General features: G+C 49.3%; 1 protein-coding gene across 1 annotated transcript in view; it reads left to right on the top strand.

Annotated features, from left to right (window-relative positions):
• RANBP10 (RAN binding protein 10) overlaps window positions 1-15,985 on the top strand; it is a 1,189,242-nt gene that overhangs the window by 1,055,401 nt on the left and 117,856 nt on the right. The window contains exon 12 of the mRNA XM_069655248.1: window positions 15,159-15,301. Coding sequence (XP_069511349.1) covers window positions 15,159-15,301 — 143 coding nt within the window. The remainder of the gene's footprint in view (window positions 1-15,158; window positions 15,302-15,985) is intronic.

Below are 15,985 nucleotides of genomic sequence, written 5' to 3'. Positions count from 1 at the left end.
CGGACCAAACCAGATCGTCGTTCCCGCCTCGCCGCCTGGCTGGAGAAGGGCACGGCAGGTGAGAAGGTGAAGAAAACGTCTGAGCGGGCTTCTAAATCCTGTGAGGGCGCCCCAGCGATGGGGGCCCTACAGAAGGCCAAGCACTGCGGGCACCGGGAGCGCCGAAAGGTCGGGCTCTTCGGCTGCCAGGCAGGGTGCTACTTCCCCGGCACGCTCGACCACGAGCCAGCGCTCTGGTTCGGGGAAGAGGAAGTCCGAGAACCCAGGTAAGCCGCTGGAGCGGACCCGGTCGATCAAAGGCCCAGGATGCACCTAAGGTGGTCGCTGCGACCCTGGCCAAGCCGGCTGAGACTACGCCAGTGTAAACGGCCTCTGGGCCCAGAGTATCCCTGCCACCGCAGAAGGAATCCTCTTTCCAGCCCATCGTTAAGACCCCCGTGAAGTCCCTGGCAGAAAAAGAGTGGGGGGTGGCCATTACAGACTCGGAATCCGCCTCTGAGGAGGAGCTGGCGGAAACCGAGAAGGGCCTCAACGAGAGGTTCATAGGCCTCAATGAGACGTTCGAGAAGGTTCGATCCCAGGGGGTGGTCCCTGCTGACGTGATCGAAGATGGCGACCCAGTGGAGCGGCCATCCCGTCTGTCGCAGCCATTGCCCGAGCCCCAGGATAGCTCGGCGGCCATTTTGTTGGCAATCCAATCCTTATGTACCGAGATAAGGACGAGATTACCACGGACCCCGACGGAGGATCCAGAACCAGGCCCGTCGGGAAGCCCTCGAACAAGCAGAGGAGAGTCCACCCCGCTCCGCCCTTCGTGCCTGCGAGACCTGTGGACCCCTCATCCCCCTCGCCGGACCCTAGAGAGGATACGGCGACAGATACAGCGACGGGGATGGACGATGACGGCGGCGATGACACAGCGGACATCCTGTCATCCTGTCATCACACCCCCCCCTACCCCCCCCCGAGGCCAAGAGGAAGACTGTCCTCGCGGTGCCTTTGCTAGACGACATCTGGGACGAGGGGCTTGCTGTCCTCAAGAACCCTTCCACGACCCCCGCCAAGAGGGACAGGTACGAGAAGAAGTACTGAGTCCCTGATGCCGCCCCCTTGTGCCTCAGGGCCCAGCCCACGCCGGACTCTGTCATCTCGGTAGCGGCTAAGAAGAAGGCAGCGGGTGCGGCAGCTTCAACTTCCACTTCCCTGCCGGACAGCGAGGGCAAGAAGTTGGACTCCATGGGACGACGACGATTAAGGCGGCCAATGCCTTGGCGATCGTGGCCCGCTACGACAGGGAGCTCTGGTTCAAGATAGCTCCCCTGCTAGACTTCCTACCTGACGACAAGAGGGCAGAGGCCCTAGAAATTCTGCAGGAAGGCGAGGTGGCGTTGGATCACGCCATAACGGTGGCAACGGACATTGCCGATACCGGATTTCGCCAACTGGGCAACCGAGTTTGCCTGCGACTGCAAGGATGGCTCAAGGCGACAGACTTTCGCCAGGACGTCCAGACCAGAGTGTTGGACATGCCGTTCGGCAACAACCTTTTTGGTAAGGCGGTGGAAGAGTCTCTACAGGCCATCAAGACCGACTTGGAGACGGCCCGGGCCCGAGGGGTGCTTCAACAGCGACAGCCCTTTCGGAGCTCCAAAGGCACAGGGTGCCTCCAAAGGAGCCAGTGGTGGCTCCTCCACTTACCGCCAGGTGGCCCGCTCCTCTTCCCAGGAGGCCTACAGAGGTCGCGGCAAGCAAGGGGGATCCCGCCGTCGTCGCCAAGGCAGCAAGGCCGCCTCCAAGCAAGACTGACCCGGTAGTGTTGTCGGGCCCCCACCGAAGCACCCCGGTGGGAGGCTGGCTGACGAAGTTCATCAGCGTGTGGGAGTCCATCTCCACTGACAGTTGGGTGTTGGACACCCTAGCCAACGGGCACTTGCTGGAATTCCAAAAGAAGTGCCCTCGCATTCCTCCCATGGCCAGGAAGGAGAATCACGTCCCCCAACTGCTGTTGGAGGTAAGGGTGATGCTCAAAGGTGCCATCGAGCTCGTCCCCAAGAGGCTCCGGGGCTCCGGAGTGTACTCAAGGTACTTCCTCGTCAGAAAGAAGACAGGCGGTTGGCGCCCCATCCTGGACCTGCGTCGGTTTAACAAATACATCAAGGCGCAAAAATTCAGGATGGTCACCCTCCAGCACGTGCTGGGACAGCTGCAGGAAGGCGACTTCCTATCGGCGTTGGACCTGGAGGATGCTTACTTCCACATCCCCATTCTAAAAAGGCACAGGAAGTTCCTCAGGTTCGTGGTTCACAGACGCCACTACCAATTCAGAGCCCTACTGTTCGGTTCGGATTAAAGTCGGCACCCAGGGTTTTCACCAAGTGCCTGGCACCAGTTGCGGCGCGGCTGCGCCTGCAGGGGATCCACGTCTACCCCTACCTGGACGACTGGCTAATCCGGGCAAGGACAAGGGAACTTGCTGTCAAACACACGGCGAGGACCGTCCGGTTGCTCACGGAGCTGGGGTTCGCCATCAGCTACCCCAAATCCCACCAGGTTCAATCGCAAGTAGCACTGTTTCTGGGAGTGAAGCTCGATACAGTGGGGCAATTGGCCTCCCCTTCGGAGGAGAGGACCAAGACCATCCTGGGCAAGGTGCGGCGCCTGTTAGCCACGGACGTGGCCAGGGTGAGGTCCATCAAGTCCCTTCTCGGGATGATGTCCTCATGCATCTATCTTGTACCCCTTTGCAGACTTCGGATGCGTCCGCTACAGGAGTTCCTCGATGCCCGCTGGTTTCAGGCGACTGGCTGCTTCGAGGACAGGATCCCTCTCGACGAGGAGTTCCGTCGGGCGATCCTATGGTGGGGCACTCGTGCTCACCTCACTACAGGCACAGACTTTCAAACCCCGGCGTTTCAGGAGACGGTGACGACGGACGCCTCACTGGAGGGTTGGGGGGCCCACACCAGAGATCTCCACGCAAGAGACCTTTGGCTCCCGGAGGAGAGGTCTCTCCACATCAACATTCTGGAGCTCCGAGCAGTGTTCTGGGCTCTCAAGTCGTTCCTTCCGTCCCTCAAGGACAAAGTGGTGAGGATCTTCACCGACAATACCACCACAATGTTCTACATATGGAAGCAAGGGGGCACCAGATCCCCAGCCTTATCCAAGGAGGCCCAGGATCTGTGGCACTGGGCCGTCGCCCAGGGGATGTTTCTGGTTCCCTTCCACTTGGCAGGAATAAAAAACACCATCGCCGACTCACTCAGCAGGGAGCTGCGCTCGTGCCACGAGTGGGAACTGCGCCAGGATCAAGTGGATCGGCTCTTCTAACGATGTGGCAAACCCCGGATCGACCTGTTCGCAACGGCGACAAACTCCAAGTGCCAGAGGTTCGCCACCAGGTTCGCCAGCAGGTTCCCACAGCCGAGGAGCATGGGCGATGCTTTCTCGTTCCCCTGGGACGGCCTGTTTCTATACGCGTTCCCTCCGTTGCCGTTGCTGCTCCGCCTCATCAACTAGCTCAAGAAGTCCAGGTGCAGAATGATCCTCGTCGCACCTGCGTGGCCGAAGCAGATCTGGTTCCCGGACCTTCTGGACTTGTCAACGTCCCCACCAGTCAAGCTGCCGGCAGACGCGGATCTTCTCTCCAGAGAAGGAGGCGCCATTATCCATCACGACCCACAGTCGCTGAACTTGCAGGCCTGGCTTCTGCAGCACTAGAGTTTGGAGAGTACGATATACCGGCTGATTGCAGAGAGGTTCTTGCAAAGGCCAGGGCGTCCTCTACTCTCAAGCGTTACGGTCATAAATGGAAGAGGTTCTCTGTCTGGTGCCGTGCACAGAAGATTAACCCTCTGCGGATTACGGCCCCTCAAGTACTGCCGTACCTACTGTCGCTGGCCAAAGCTGGACTGGCTCACGCCTCCATCAAAATACATCTGGCTGCCATCTCCCGATATACCAGGACTACGGGATGGGCGTCCTTGTGGTCTCATCGCCTTGTGAAGGAATTTGAAGGGACTATTCCGATCATTCCCGCCGGTGAAGGCTCCTGCCCCGGCGTGGGAGCTTAATGTGGTGCTGACCAGGCTCATGGGGGGGGCCCCATTTGAGCCTATGCATTCGGCGCCTTTGAAGTTCCTGTCATGGAAGACAGCGTTCCTCATGGCCATCACCTCCGCACGACGAGTGGGAGAGATCCAGGCCCTATCTTGCAAGCCTCCATACTTGACTTTTCATGACATGAGGGTGGTGCTGAGGACGCACCCCTCCTTCATGCCCAAGGTGCCGTCGGACTTCCACCTCAACGAGCCCTTGGTGTTACCAGTTTTCTTCCCGTCGCCTTCGACGCCGGCCGAGAGGACTTTGCACTCGCTGGATGTAGCTAGAGCGCTGAAGTTCTACGTGGACCGCACGAAGAGTTTTCGGAAGACGTCACAACTGTTTGTGAACTTTGGGTCTGTGAATCAAGGGAAGGCTCTCTCGAAGACTTCCATTTCCAGATGGCTCTCCGGCTGCATCATGCACTGTCACCGTTTGGCAAACCGACCGTTGCCCGGCCGTCCGAGAACCCATTCGACCAGAGCGATCGCTGCTACCACGGCGTTCCTGTCTGGTGTGTCCCTGCTGGACATCTGCAGGGCTGCTACGTGGAGGTCCACGCACACCTTCACAAGATTCTACTGCGTCGATCGGGACTCCAGGGAGGATTCCAGGGTCAGCTAAGCAGTGCTGCGCAACCTGTTCGCCTAAGGTGAGCCTGGTGAGGAGGTAAGAATTACTTAATATTGAGTTTGGGATGTAATGCTTAATGTTGAGCCTTTGCCTCCTCCCGTGGTTGTGCATGTGTATACTGCTATGTATTCTTTTATTCATGAGCATGTGAATCCATGCCAGACCCCATGCTGGAGAAGGAACAAGTTACTTACCTGTAACTGTTGTTCTCCAACATGGGTCTGGCATGGATTCACATGCGAACCCTCCCACCTGCCCCTCTGCGGCTCTTCACTTGGTCATACTGCCACTTGCCGTGCTACCAAATCTGAGGATGGCTGCCAGAGGCGGGGCTTAGGGAGAGGGCAGTCATTGGCTGGGAGCAGTATGACCCAGAGATCAGTGATTGGTTACTACTAAGAAAGACAGATCAGAAACGAAACTGTTACTGATTTTTTCTTTACCAAAGATTCCCAGCCTGACGACGGGGAATATTCATGAGCATGTGAATCCATGCCAGACCCATGCTGGAGAACAACAGTTACAGGTAAGTAACTTGTTCCTTCTCTGTCCTTCAGAAAGTCAATCATTTGGTGTCCATGTTTTTTTGTTGAACACTGGGGAACCCATTGGTTATCACGGAAATAAACTCTGTAGCCTGTACCTCCCAAACTTTATTGCACTAACAATGCAGTACATGGGCCTAAAGGAGATTTCCAAAATGGTGGCAAAAACAAATGTGCTGCATTGAGGGGGTGCAAGGTCAAAGAGGCCAGTGCACCTGACAAAGGACATACCACATATTCATCTTTGCTTCTAATATGGATGATTTTTTTTTTCAACCACCACACACTACTAGTATACAAAAGAGTGGTCAATGTAGCTCTTTGGAAGGGGTGAAGCAATTGGCTGCTAGGTGTTGTAGCAACCCATTGGTGCGGGCATACAGGACTTCTCACCACCTGCCATTGTCAGGCTTGCCTTCTATAGCAAGTGAATGATACCCATCTGTCCTTCCTGCGCCAGAGCTTGAGCTTGTCCACCCACAGGAGCCTCCTGCACACTTGTGGTCACGGTTGGTTTCCGATAGAGCTGCAGGGTTCCCACCTATTTCCCCTGTACATCTGCTATTTCTATATTTCTGTTAATATGTATTTAGCACCAAAGGAACAAGCCCGAAGGCATCAGGGTGCTGAACACAGAAACACAGCACCGGCGACCAAGGAGACAATCAGCAAGCCAACAAGAAAGCAACGTCTCAAGAAAATAAATGCGTCGTCAACATTCTCTTAAACCTAGAGAATCACATCCCCGCAAATCTGGGGGGGAAGGGAGTTCCATAGTTTAGATACATAAAACCTAACCCAACGATCTTTTCCTCCGATTTAGGTTTTGTGACCTTACTGACACGCTTTAGCCCCATCTTTTGTGGTTTTTTTGTTGTCTGTCTTGTTATGCGCCCTAGTGCCCAAGGGTCCATGGCTGCTCTATACAAATAGATTAAAGTAAAGTAAAAAAAATGGAATGCACCTTGGCCTGTAATGGACTAAATTGGCTCTTGACTCAACAGGTTGGAGTTATTAGATCATCATGCCCTCCAATTCGGAAGCCAGGAGAGATTTTCTGACAGTGTCATGAACTGTTGGGTCTGCCCCTTCTGCATGTCCTGGTCACTACGCCAGCGCATTGCGGCATCCATTATTCCCTCCAACATGGCCGCCTTTAGTAGTGATCTGAACTCTGCGGTCCAGCCTCCTAGATCCGTACACGGCGTGCCTCAAAGTCCCGCCCCTGCTTTAGACGGCGCGTATCAACACTCTGTACCGGTGCTCAGCGCAACTTGTTTGTTTCTTGGAAAGTACCTTCCGAGCTAACCTTGTGCTTTCTCATTCCGTTTTTTTCCTTCCTGGTCCTGGTGTGCCGCCCGCACGCATCCTCCCTTCCATTCGGAAGCTGCTCGTCCATTTCTAACTTCAGTGGCTGCGGTTCCGATCCCCTTCCTGGTACATATTCTTCCATTTCCTTCGGACGCCGTTCAGCCGTCCTGTGCCCTTCCTGGTCTCCATCCTGGAATCTACCTTGGAATTCTACCGCATTACTTGAAAGGATCCATGCTGAGAGATCCGCTCCGGGCAGTGCCTCTGGTGCTTACCTGTCTCCTACAAGAGTGCAGTCTGGCGTCGGGGGAGGCTTGCCAGTTCCTCTTAGATTACCGCACTACAAGGAAGAAGGAAAAACCCATCAGTTCCAATAGGAAAGAGTCCAAGGCCGAACAGGTGAGCCATAAAGATAAAAACTCTGATTGTGTAAGTGACTTACAAACCCATAAGCGTGACAGTCGGATATTCTGGCCCAGTTTCAAATGAGCATTTGTCAACCAATGTAAGAGAGCAAAAGACTATCCTATCCTCAACTGGGAGCCAGTGCAGGGATTTCCTAGCTTGGGTTATGTGTTCTCATCGACCCAACCCACGTTACTGCGCATACTGCACTGTTTTGAACACCCTGACGTTTTCCCATTTCACCTTTTCCTACAGCAGGGTACCGCAGTAATCGAGCTTAGCACCCACTATTGCCCTTGCAGCACTGGCTTGACTCTGTTCGGGCAAAGGGCAAAGTTGTCAAAGCAGTCAGCATTCTTGTTCAATGTTTCGTCCAGATGCACTCCAAGCTTTTTCACTTAATGTGAAGTGGCAATGGAGCAGCTTGCAATGGAAAAATTATCAAGTCAGAGCAGAGTTTCTTCAGTCTTACTGCCGTCTCTATAATCATTAGCTAGGTCTTTGTATTGTTAAGGGCCATACCATTCTGCAGCATCCAATACTGGAAAATGGAGTACACCACATTAACGACCTGTCTTTTAAAAGAAAATCCCCTGACTAGGTGATAAAACAGAGTATCGTCTGCATAATTCTTATTTATTATCCCTTTCTCTTAGAGCTCATATAGTGGCTTTGTATTAATGTTATAGTGGGAAGGGGAGAGACACGAGCCCTGTGACACTCCAAACGGAACATTGATGGCATCTCATTGCGCAACATTGCTGTACACTCTAGCAGTTCAATTAGCTAAACAGGATTTGACCCAAGCGGCAGCAGAGTCGGATGCATGCAGATTAGAGTAACCTATTGACCAGAATGTCATGGTCCACTAAGTTGAACGCTGCTGATAAATCTAAACATCAGCAGCCCGATTTGTCCGTGCTCCATTAGGTGCAGAATGTTGGCCTTCAGGTCAAGAAGTGCTGTGGCTGTACCGTGTACTGCCCTGAAATCCTGATTGATGCTTACTTAATCTTATTCGAAGTGAGATGTACCTGTAGCTGCAAATATGCAACTCTGTCTAGAATTTTAAGCAATAACGGCACATTGGTGATTGGTCAATAGTTGACCATATTAGGATCCAATGAGGACTTCAGGAGAGGCAAAACCCAAGCTTGTTTAACAAAATTGGGTACATGATTTTCCGCAAACCATGTATTCATACATTTTGTCATGGTGGAGATGGGTGCCTGAGCGCAGATCTTAACCACAACTGCCAGACAAGAATCTCCTTTACATGATGTAAGTTTTAACCGTGCCACAATGTCTCCAACCTCCACTTTGGAGACTGACCTGAATACAAACATATCCTGCATATTATTCTCCCTGGGGTCATTGGGTAAATCACAAATGCAATGTAGCTTACGTATATTCATGTTTTCCTCTGCTTTCTCTTTATTGCAAATCTACTCCCGAATCTTCTGAAGCTTGCCAGACATGGCATCTTGAACAGAAATACACCAGGCTTTAACCTTCACAATATTATCTGCTCCCATGGGATTCTCTAATTTTCTTTGTTAGTGAGAATTCTCAGAAATGTGCTAATTCCTCTCTACCTTAGAGACCACCACCAACTTTGCTGGATTTTAGGACTTTTAATTTTTAACCTGGAGGGAGCAAGACCCTTTTTTCCACTCTCTCATGTATTTTTAATGTGATTAGAACTCTGTGTTTCTTAAGTATGGAGTCTGACAAACTCCATCTTTACATTGGGTCACAAAGCACCTTTAGCGCAGTGGCACAAAGAAGTATTTTTGATTTCCCAAAGGTTTAAATACCTTCTCTTGGATAAACTACTGTTTCCAAGAGCAGTGAAGTGAAATTTACTTTGATTATACTTTTAACTTTCTAGACCCCGCGCACGCACGCACGCACGCACGCACGCACACTCACTCACTCACTCACTCACACTCACTCACTCACTCGCACTCACTCACACACCAGTGTGCTAGCTTCTCATGTAACATGTTACCCTGTCCTCGATGAATGGCCGGTGGCAGTAGTTTACTTTTAACTACTGTGGTGTGCTTTTACCGCAGGCTGCGTTCGCAGCTGCACTAAAGCACCCATGGGTGCAATTTTAGTCAAAATGGCCCCGGTCTACTTTTTTGCCATTTCTTTGTGGAAAGGTCCTTCTTGAGATTCACTCTGTGCACCAAACCAGGTTTGGTCCCTTTGTTCATGTTGCCTTTGGCGGGATTCACGAGTGAAGCCCGCCTCTGGCTCCAGGGTGTCTGGCGGGGTCAGGAAGCGAGGGAGGTGCCCAAAACTTCCCTGTGCTTAGTCTCTTAGGAGACAGAAATGCATTAGGTGATTGGCCGGCTGGCTGTCCGGCTAACAGCTAGGCTGGAATGGATGGGAGAAACCTGCATAAAAGGTGAGGCTTTTTGGCTTGGAAGGCGACCACTGGACGAAGGAATCCGAAGAAGAACTTGGAAGAGACGCCTGCTGCAACTCCTGGACTGTTGGTTTGCCCGGTGAAGCCCTGCTGCTGTGCTGAAACTCTGAATTTGCCTCGACTAGAGCAGCCCTGCAAGGATGACTTCTCCCCTTGAGTTGGTGGGACCAATCGACTCCAAAGTAAGCTGACTGGACATCCTCTCAAAGCTGGTTGTATTTCCACTGCAGTTGCTGCTGGAAACCAAAGAGCCAGGGAGAGGAACACCAGATCGGGTGCGTTACTTTTAAGTTGGCTAAGAGCTCCAGGAAGATCCTCTGGACTCCCAGGAAGTAGGACTGACCGAGCTTGAGCCACCTCAACAGAGTGCTGGAACCCAGATGCAAGGAAAGCCCATCTCAACAGCCAAGTCCCAGAGGTGCTATTTGCTGAGACGCGAGGAGCTGAAACCGCGAAGTGCCACTGAATAGAAGTTGGTCCTTTTCTGTTGCTGACCGTCCTGTTGCAGTGCAGGAGTCCTCCAGATGTCCTCCCTCTTGTCCCCACGACTGAGGCCCAGGAACACAGGATCTGCAGAGCTGCACAGGAAAAGAAACCAGCTGGAACCATTTTTCTTCTAACCAAAGGTACTGTAAAGTCTAAGAGAACTTGCTTCTTGTTGTGTAACCTCACTTGTTCTCAGTGGAGACTTGTCTTGGTTGCTTCTGTAGGGTTGCTAACAGCTTCTTTACCTCACAAGCCTAAGCAGCTACTTTGATTTCTACTTTTCTACAAAGACTTCTAAAACATTGTGCAAGGCTTTTACCTACCTGTAAGAATTGCTTCAGCTCACCTAGACTTTTGTCCTCACCTGGCGCCCTGAACAACTCTTCTTCCCTCTGACATTGTGTTTTGCCTTCCTTCCAGAAAGGGGTTTACTTACTTTGCATTGGGAGTTACTAAAAGTACTCACCTGCTTCAGAATATTTGTGATACCTCTTGTTTTATTCTAATCTTTTTCTTTGACATACTCCTAAGTATTGCCCTAAATGCTGCAGTGATATATTAATGGCCACAGTGTCCTAGCTATTGTCCTAGCTATTGAAGTCACCTGAGGGTGTAGGAAGTGTCTGTGTGCCATCCCAAATGGGTATTTGCTGATTTAGGGAAACTAAGAGTGCTTTTTGGAATGTATATGTGTTACTATTATATTGCCCCTTCTGAAGAAGTCTTACTCAAACTGACTGTTAAATAAATTAATAATTGTTGAATGAAGAAACCTTGTGTGTAAGAGTTTATTTGAATACTTGTCACTGTGAATCTCTGTGCAACTCCCCTACAGCTCACATTGACCCCTCTTGGGATACGTTTGGCTGCTCAACACGCTACCAACCTTTGTAGTACAGACATATACCAAAGGTTGGGTTCCTATTGCCGGGGGGGGAGCGAGGGGAGGGTCAGGGTTGTTGTAGTGCACCCCATGGGTACTGCATACAATCTTGCCTAACACTCTTAGTACTAAGTTATTGTGTAATCCTGGAATGATACTGATTTTTGTTTTAGCCTCCGTAACATCCAACTTGTGATTTATTTTGCCGCCAGTTCATAGCCTTCTCTATTCTCCATGGTCTTCAATTTTGACCATTTGGTGTAAGCTCTCCGTTTAAATATTTTTAATCAATGAATCTCCAAGATATACCAGCATTTGGATATCTTCAACAGATTACGCGATTTCAGTGGTGCAGTATCATCCACTGCCTTGGATACAGTGGACTGAAAGGCTCACGCTAAATCCTCGGTCAGATGCCCAGCTATCCATTTGCTCTGTTAAAGGAGAGATGTGGATTCAAGGCCTCCAACGAAAGCTTCCGCTTATTTCTTGAGACAAAGGGGAGTAAGCACATGTTGTTGCCGCTCAGCCGAGGAGCGTTATTCGCTTAAATGGAACCCATGCAATGCAAATTCCCACCAACATAACAGCAGCACGCCTGTCCTATTGTAGATGCAAGTGCTGTAAATGTAGATGCTATGAACACATTTGCATGTCAACTGCAAAATGAAACCTGGATGTTCACATAATATTCAATTAGTTAATGCACCTATTCACTACTGCAAACTCTCAGACTGTAACCAAATGAAAAGGTCACATTCGATGAGCAAAAACGGTCTTGTATATGAACTGTGAAGGCAGTCTCTGATCAGTGGAATATGTTGGAATAGTACTGCTGTATGCAGTCAAATGCACGGTTCCGAACAAGCAAATACACTAAGGATGTATTACAGAAACTCAATACCTTGTTTATTGTGATTAATCTGTAGATTGCTATCAAGTTGAACTGATCATCAAACTGATTTTACAAACTATTTACAGAAGCCCTATGTTTTCACCACAGTTTGTGAGCTGTGCTTTATTAACTGATCATACTGTATACCAGACTGCATTTCTGTACCTGAAACTGTACCTTCGCTCGCCTGTAAAGTTGTACAGTTCCTTAGCTCCAGCGGTTCTACAGGTCACAGAACTAGTAGAACGCTAGATGCTCCACAGCAGTCATCCTTTGTTAAAGATCCCCTTTTTCACTGCTGGACACACCCTGGACAATTGGAGTTTAGGAACTTCTATTGTTGGCATCCCACCTTGGGAGATCCAGAGTAGTGACTGTCAGTGTTCCTAAATTAGCAAATATACTACAGTGCAGGTTTCTCTGTAATCAGATTGCCTTGTGAAAGGTACCAGAATAATTCCAAGCGATTTGCTAAATTTAACATGTGACCCCATCGTTAATTTTAAGCTCTAGATTTACCGTTAGGGACTGCTGCATCAAGGTCAGGTTTAGGCTCAGCCAATCAGCTGATCTGTCTCATTAGTCCTATGAGAGATTTGCTCTTGGCTGAGCCCATACAATTCTCAAGGTACCCCCTGTACAAATACTGTCAAACCTTAATACACGAAGATCCTGCTTGACCTTTCACTTTGCAGTTTAGCCCTAAGGAACCTATTAGAGATTTTCTGATCCCATATTACTTGAAGTAACGTCTCAATAACCTTTTACCAGCTATATGTATATTTTCATAATACTTCCCTTTTAAGGTGATGCTGCTACCATGCCGCCTTGCTTACCTACCGCTCCCCCTGCGGTTGCTTTTGATTTCTCCACCACAGCTTCCTCAAAATGAGTTAATGAAAACGTAAGCATTGTCCCTCTGCCTAGATTTTGAAAAGTAATGTCATACGCTGAATGCAGACCCGGTAGATTCCTTCCACCTTAATATTTGAAATTGTGCATCATGATCTGATGTCCTCGGTTATCCTTTCATGTAATTGTTTGTTATTCTTAGTATTAACTTGGTTACAGCCGCCTACTCTGACATTAGTCACAAAACATCTTCTCTACCGTACATCATGTTCTTGGGCATTGCTGGTTTCAGGGCCCACAATAATGGGCAAGTCAGAAAAGTTAGCTCATATTATTGTGGTCTGCCTCATTTTGGTGTTTTTGTTGCGTATTTTGAGGAAACCGAGTGTCCCCGCTTACTTTCCACCAGCATCCTCTGCTCTGGTGGCCTGGGAAAGGCCATCGCTCTTGGATTCTGACCCTGGGGGTGGATATGCGAGAGAGGATCACCTGGGTGGAGGAGACTTTGGGAGTGCAGAGAGGACATCCTTGGGTGAGACATGCTATCCCCCATTCCCTTTTCAAAATGAACCTTCGGTCCCAACAACATTTATAGTACTGGCAATCCTTCTCAATTTCCTCCTTTCAAAATAGCTCTCAGAAAGGCAATTGTTATGCTAGGAAGAAGAGATAAACCAGGAGGACACCTCCTCATTTGGGCAAGTTAAACACACATCACCCTCCTCTTGTTGGTTCAAAGAAATATCCATCTTTGCCTCCATCATACACACAAAATGCCCCACAGCCAACTCGTGTAGACTGGGATGAGGAGGAGGCAATTGGGAGTTATGCACACTTCCATTCATTCACACCACTTTGGTACTCTGACTAGGAAGAGGACTGTGGGAAGTACCATTGTAATGGCCAGGCATGTCCAGGTGTATAAACTGTGAGACAGCCCAGCATAGAGGAAAAATCTGCCTGGAGAGAAGGACGCGGCTAGCAAAAGTGGGGTGGGCTGAGAGGAACCAGCTGGAAGGACACTTTGCTGGCAGGAGGGTGAAAGACTCCAGGGCCAAAGCGGACTGTGAGAGGGTCGAGAAGCCTGCATTTCCCCATGCCTTGTGCCCACAGCAGGAGCTTTGGGACACTGAAGTCTCTCGATGGCCACTGGTAGCATCCACTTACGAAGAGCGAAGCTACGTGCAGCGAGTTCGAGAACGGCGCACGCTGCTCGCTGGAGCTCCTGCGTGGCAGAAGCAGAGCGAAAGGAAACCGGAGAAGAGGAACGAGGCACCTGGAGGAACCGCATCATACCAGTGAATGTAAGGAAGGGAACACTCATAGCGGGGCGCTCCAGGGGCTGGAAGCGGGCATACTTAAATTACGAACCAACTGAAAACTAGAACAGTGACTTTGGAAAACCCAATTAAGGGGTTTTTGTCTGCCGAACAAGCTGCAAACTGTAAGATGTATTTTTGAAAGTGCAACAAGCAATTGTGAATTCAGAACTAAAGGAAAGATATGATAAACATATTTGAATATGGCACAAGACAAGAGCAAGTAATGGGCGCTTATGAATTAAGTGGAAAGCAATTGATGAGCAATTATGAATAATGTGAAGGCAAGGTGGAAAAGAGTGAACACCCCAGAGTGAATTGTGTAAAGGTACCAGTCATGCCAAAGCCAAATGTTTGCCAGTGAGAGTCGGGCTGTGTGAAATACCAGGTGTGACAAAGCCAAAACACTGTTGAGAAGAATTTGGTTCATTGAGATATGAGTTATCAAGCCAAGAGACGGCCTATGAGATTCTGGGAGGAGTGTGTACTGAGACCAGTTCAGAGAGAGAGAACCCTGTGTTGGTGATATACAGAAGCATAACAAAGTGGCAAGGGTTATCGGTTGTGGGACCTGTGATAGGTGTACCGCGTGGTCTGACAACTACGCCCATATAGATTGATCCTTGCTTGAAAGGAGCCAAGGAAAGCAAACATAAAGTAGCTGTATTGTATTCAAGTCAATGAGAAAGTGAGCAATCTGTCAACTATTGAAAAGGCTGAATGATTAAGAAGGTGAACTGGAACTATTTTGAAAGCCAAGAGATTTGAACTGATTGTAGTTTTGACACTGGAAGAGTTGACGTCTTGGGGAACGGAGCACTGAGACTTTGGAACTGTGTTGAACTTTTGGGGAAGGGAACACCAAGGCCTTTTTTGAACTGTTTTGAACTTGGGGAAGCTGAAAATAAGCCAGGAGCTGGAAGAAGCTTAACTTTATTTGGAACACTGTTTCTTTTGGTTGCTGACATCCTTGCACATTGTATGTATTTAGGTGTGGAGGCCGGTATAGGTTTTGGACACAGACAGACCTTTGAGTTGAACTTACAGACTGTCCTTAGTTTCATTTAGGTAGGGAAATCCCACCTTCGCATTGGGCGAGTTAGGCCTTACTCCATCCTGACAATTAAGAATACTGTTTTATTTAGATAATTGAATCAGTTGCCTGTGTCTTACTTCAATATGCCTTCACAGTAGGTGAAAATAATCTGTGAGAAGTTTGGGACTGTAGGTGTGGTTTGCTGATCTGGAAAGGTGTTTACTTTTTTAAATTATATTTTCTCTTTTCCTTCAGATGGTAGTTCTCAAAGGCAGCTTTGCGGTGGAAACCAAGCAGCCACAGAGCGAATGATCCAGTTTGGTCGGGAGCTACAGACGCTGAGTGAGCATCTTTGCAGAGAGTATGGGAAGAACACAGCACATAAAAAGATGCTTCAGGTAAATTGGAGTGTTCCATATTTAAGAATCACTGAACTTTTGGTGCCTATAAACAAAACTGGTGATCAACCATGATGAGTTGGATTTCAGAATCTGCCTTCTAGACAGATTCCGAGAGGCCACTGTATTCTTGGAACGACTAATGTCAGGGTTGTCCAACTCCAGGCCGTGAGGGCTGTAATGCTGGCGGGTTTATTCCTCAATATTCATGAGGCAAATTTGCATACAATGATGCTAAATGTGTGCACACATTTTCACATTAATATTAATGAGGGATATCCTGAAAATGTGCTCAGGGACCCCATTCCTGCCCTAGTGTGTTTTACTAGGAGTTGGTTTTAGGGAATACGTTGGTGGTAGCTGCGCTTTAATTATGTCGTCACCAAGGGTGCAAGCCATTTTACTGTACTTGTAGCCCAATGTACTATTTTAGTAGCCATTTGGTAACCGCTCCGCTTCAACATCTATATGACGCCACTAATAAAGACACGGCTTCACCTACTACAACTACACAGATGATGACCGAATCTACAAAATTGGCAATGAACCGGAGAAAACGCTAATAGGCTGTCTCAAAGAACCAAGACGGCAATGATTACATCCAACAGCCAAGCATACAACCATTGCATGCCATGTCCCACAGAACTGGGAACAGCACCCTCACCATCCACAGTTGGCAAAACC

This window comes from Ambystoma mexicanum, chromosome 1p, assembly GCF_040938575.1.
Source record: "Ambystoma mexicanum isolate Mex_15411 chromosome 1p, UKY_AmexF1_1, whole genome shotgun sequence".
Taxonomy (NCBI): Eukaryota; Metazoa; Chordata; class Amphibia; order Caudata; family Ambystomatidae; genus Ambystoma; species Ambystoma mexicanum.
The sequence above is the reverse complement of the archived record's forward strand: the minus strand, read 5'-3'. Positions and strand labels throughout refer to the sequence as shown.